General features: G+C 39.2%; 1 protein-coding gene across 1 annotated transcript; it reads left to right on the forward strand.

The window, feature by feature from the left end:
• The first annotated feature begins 353 nt into the window (after positions 1-353).
• On the forward strand, positions 354-3,041 carry LOC101861833 (dnaJ homolog subfamily C member 4). The gene has a single exon (XM_005104865.3). It carries the CDS (start codon positions 499-501, stop codon positions 1,405-1,407), a length of 909 nt encoding a protein of 302 aa, XP_005104922.1. The 5' UTR covers positions 354-498; the 3' UTR covers positions 1,408-3,041.
• The last annotated feature ends 1,380 nt before the right edge of the window (positions 3,042-4,421 follow it).

The following is a 4,421-nucleotide window of genomic DNA, read 5'->3' on the forward strand; positions in this document are numbered from 1 at the left end:
TTGTTTGTTTGCTTGAGACCAAGACTTAAACAATACAGACGAACAGCCTATAATATAGACCTAGAAATCTACATGTAGGCTGATTAGATCTACTATTTATTGTTTGGTCTTTTTTATGTTCTTCAAATTTGTATTTTTGGGGGGTAGAATTTGAGTGAAAGCTTTTCGCCAGGAAGTATAAGATTACATTTTACATTGTGTCAAACAGGATGAGTCAAACAGACTCAAACTGGCTGCTTGCTGAAGGCAGGCTTTGATCATTAGGAATGATCAAAGGGAGAGCACAATTAATAAAAACTGCAGACTTTTTCAGGGTGGTTTCCCTTGGCTAGAGCTGTTTTTGTTTCATATTTCATAACTTCATAACAACAATGGCTGTCTGACCTGGGTGGGGGACAAACCAAGCTAATTTCGAAAGTAGGAACGGCAGCTGCTGGATTTGTCTGTCTTTCGGCTGTTTTACTGAGAGACGATGACATTCACGAGCTGGTCCGAATAATGTTTCGATTTTGCCGTTGCCACTGCTTGAGAGGGTCGCCAAGGACTACATTTTCAGACCTTCAGCCATCGAGCAGTTCAGCAGTGGCTCCTGGCAATACAGACCTTTCTTCACCATCAACTCCCAGCTATTGCAGCTGGAACGTACCTCATTCCTCGATGGCCACCAGCCCAAATCTGGCCTTTTATGCAGTTACCAAAAAGTCTGCCCTGAATTTGTTTTCTGTATACAAAGGAGCACCATTCTTTCACTGTCCAAATCCTCGTAGATTTATTACCATCCTGTCCAAAGCGAACCACTATGAAGTGTTGGGGGTGGAACAAAATGCTACTGGGAATGATATCAGAGCAGCATTCTTGAAGCAATCAAAGGAATGCCACCCGGACTTGAATAGGAAAGATCCAAACAACCATAAAAAGTTTGTACAGGTCAATGAAGCTTATTCTGTATTAAGCAAACCTTTGTCTCGTCGTGAATATGATTTGTCTTTAGCAATGAGAACTGCTACGGATGGTGTGAAATCTAACAGCAGTGGGCGGGATGGTAATCCTTACTATCACCACCCAGCTCACTTCTATGATGAGAAACTTTATTCCATGCGGGACAAGTCTAAAGATGAGTACTACAAGAGTCAACCTTATTATGGAGTCAAAGGAATTGAAAAGATTTCGAACATGCAAATTGTTACAGGCTGTATGATATTCATGCTGTGTGGAATAGTGCTTCACTTTGTGGCTGTGAAAAAATCTTCAGACCTCCACATTAAAAACTTGGATGCAAGAGATGTCAAAACTCATGAACTATGGATGAATGCGAAAAAGAATGCGGAAATGTACACATCTAAAGAACAGACTGAAATATGGATGCAAAGAGCAGCTGAAATTCGGGCAAGCAAAGGCCCTCAGTAATAATTCTTTGAATGTGACTAAACAATAGGTTACACCTTAATTTTTATAAAGTTTTAGTAAGGTTTTTACGGAACTAGAGCTGTTAACAGCATATTATAAAAAGGTCATATATGATGAGCCCTTTAAGAACCTTTTCATTTTGATGACTGTAAAAGTTCAGAATGCCTTCTACTTCTAAAAAATGAATTACAAGTAGGCTACCGCAGAAAAATCTTCAACTTCAGGAAAGTTTCTGTCTTACTATTCCGAGTAATTTAAAGTTTTAGATTGTCCTTGAAGTTGCTTTCATAGCAATGTAGTTTTGTCTCCTTCACTGAAGAGACTTGGTAAGTTAAGTCCTGGTGTCTTCTTGATGGGTCTGTTGTTGAAAAATGGGAAAATTAGAGTTAAAGTGTTTGTAAAGGATGAACTTAGGGATGTATTGGTCTCTGTGCATGATTTTGATTTCTGAGCCTCAGAAAAGAGATGTTTTTGGTGATCTTAGCAAATGATTAAAGGGTTTTTTATTATTTTGTTGGGAAGAAGGAAGGTGGTTTTGTACTTTGGTTTTGGTTTCATCTTTGAGAACCAGTGTTTGTGAATTTTAGAGATAAAATTAAGATTTCAGAAAAAATTAAAAACTGGAAGGTGCCGGTTCAGTTGATAGTCTACCTTGATGTTTCTGGTTTACTTGAAGGTCTATTCTGCTGTAACCAGACCAACATTTTTTCTCACAAGTGGGGTTGTAACTGATGAGGCTTTTGGTTTAGTAGCAAATAAAAGAAAATTTGATACTGTACCAAAAATGAAAACAGGCGTTTCGTCAATTTACAGCAGTTTTGCCGGATCAGTCTGACAACTATTTTACTTGTTCACTTGAACTGAGGGGGAGGACTTCTTGTGACAAGAATCAGTTTACTTTTATCCTCTCTGTGTTTGTACAGGCTGGGACCATCAGTGGCTGTATTAAAAATGTTTTGATGGTTGTGGTTTGTCTAGGGGGAGATAGCGGGCTGGTCCCCTGATTTCTTGAAAATTTGAAATATAGTCCCATTTAGTCACTTGCTGTCACGTCTTGTCAATTTGATAAATTTAAATCTTTACCATTGCAAAATTCTGTGATCTACTTGACACAGCAATTGCCTTTGCCTTCGATCTAAATGCCCCCAGCACTGTCGTTACCGTAGCCAATCAGCGAATCACAGTATACTGTCAACCAAACCAGCACCAAATTTGTAATTTTAAATGGTTTAATTAAAAATGAAATAGTCTACAAATGATTTGAAATTAAAATTTAAATCACATTTTTAGTGTGTATGTCTGCTGTGGTGCACCATGCATCTCAAACAGTCTCAAGAGTAGAGACTTTCTCTTCCTTTTCATTAGGAGTGGACTTTAATTTAATTGTGTTTTGGTTTATTAGGGTATCATGTTTGTTTTAAATTTTAGGTACGATTGTTGTGGTTGCTTCAGTGCTTGTCTGTGAACAGCTAAGACAACTTAGTATGTATATATATAATATATTATAATGTGTAAACTCCTGCCTACCAAGAGGCTGATAATTGATGGTTTTCAATTTTATCACTACAGTTGGTACTGTAGTATTCGCAGACTCAGGTGTACTGTTGAAGTGTAAATAAAGCCAGTCAAATGCAGTTTTTTCCTTTCTTTTGTTTGAAAACAGAACAATTATAATGTTTGTGGGTGTCTCTGTAATTTTCATTTTTTCCCCTCTGACTTTTCCTTCATAAAGTTTTATTAGTTTGTTCGTGATGCATGTATATGCACAAAAAGTAAAAGGAAGAAAGACGACTGTAATGGTCAGAGTCGTGCCAGTGATTATGGATTTCGTGTTTATTACGAAACAAGCTTGCCATTCTTTGGCCAAGCGTTTGAACAATACGGAGGCCAAACGCAATGTTGCCATAAAAGAAATAGTAGACCTTTTAGTATTCCCACAAACAAACATAATTTCAATGTATGCACATGTTTCTTGCTCAGCAAAAGACAAGTGATTCTGGTCCGAACCCAAGAGGACGTTCTAGTCTGTATAGTTTCTTCAACTATCCACCAACTTGTCTTGGTCCTATATTGGAGATGGGTGTTATAGTACATCTCAGGTCCCACCTCTTCATCGACGGTCTAACTGTATTGCTAGGGAAACATGTACTGTGGAAACCTGATATAACAGGGATGGTGGGACCAGAGAAAAGTCCTGGTTGTATCAAATCCCTGATAAATCAGAAATGCAAGGGAAGTAAACGTTTGTGCACTAATCCAGTTGTATTTATTCATAGGTAGTTTCCCTTGCCACAAGTGCCGTGTGGCAGGCCTGCCCGTGTGCATGTGGCTAGGCTTACGGATAGATCGAAGTCTGCAGCACACCGCAGCCCTCTCTCGCTTCACCCATTGCATGTGCTTGCTCCATCACTGCGTTACTCTCTCTCTCTCTCTTTCTCTCTCTCTCTCTCTCTCTCTCTCTCTCTCTCTCTCTCTCTCTTTCTCTCTCTCTCCCTCTCTCTCTCTTTCTCTCTCTCTCTCTCTCTTACTTTTTATACATTGTTAACGAGTCTTTGTCCCTGCTAACCAATTGGGCTCCTATGAGGACCTGCTATTGCCGATAATTTTTAATAGAGACAAAGAGTAGGAAAAAATGAGGATGTAAAAAATCCCTGTTATTATCGGATCCCTGTTATTTCTGGGCCTGTTATACGGGGTGCCCACTACGAATGGAATCGGCCGTTCGTGCCGATCGCCCGACTCGATCACTTCAAAAACAAACGTGTTTGTTTTCAATTTCAGGTGATCAAGTCAGGCGATCGGCCCGATCCAGCCGTAGTGGGCACCCCATATTATGGTTTCCATTGTACATGTATTTCTATTACACAAGTAATGTGCCTGCCCAAACTTGTCCTATTTTTCATTGTTCAACTTTTCTCTTTATCCTGTCTGTATAAATTTATTTCCCTACTGTCACTGTCACTGATCTCATAATCCACGAGGATCTTAGTCTTAGTAAAAGTTAGTAGAGGCGC

Source organism: Aplysia californica, unplaced genomic scaffold (genome assembly GCF_000002075.1).
Source record: "Aplysia californica isolate F4 #8 unplaced genomic scaffold, AplCal3.0 scaffold00439, whole genome shotgun sequence".
Lineage (NCBI taxonomy): Eukaryota > Metazoa > Mollusca > Gastropoda > Aplysiida > Aplysiidae > Aplysia > Aplysia californica.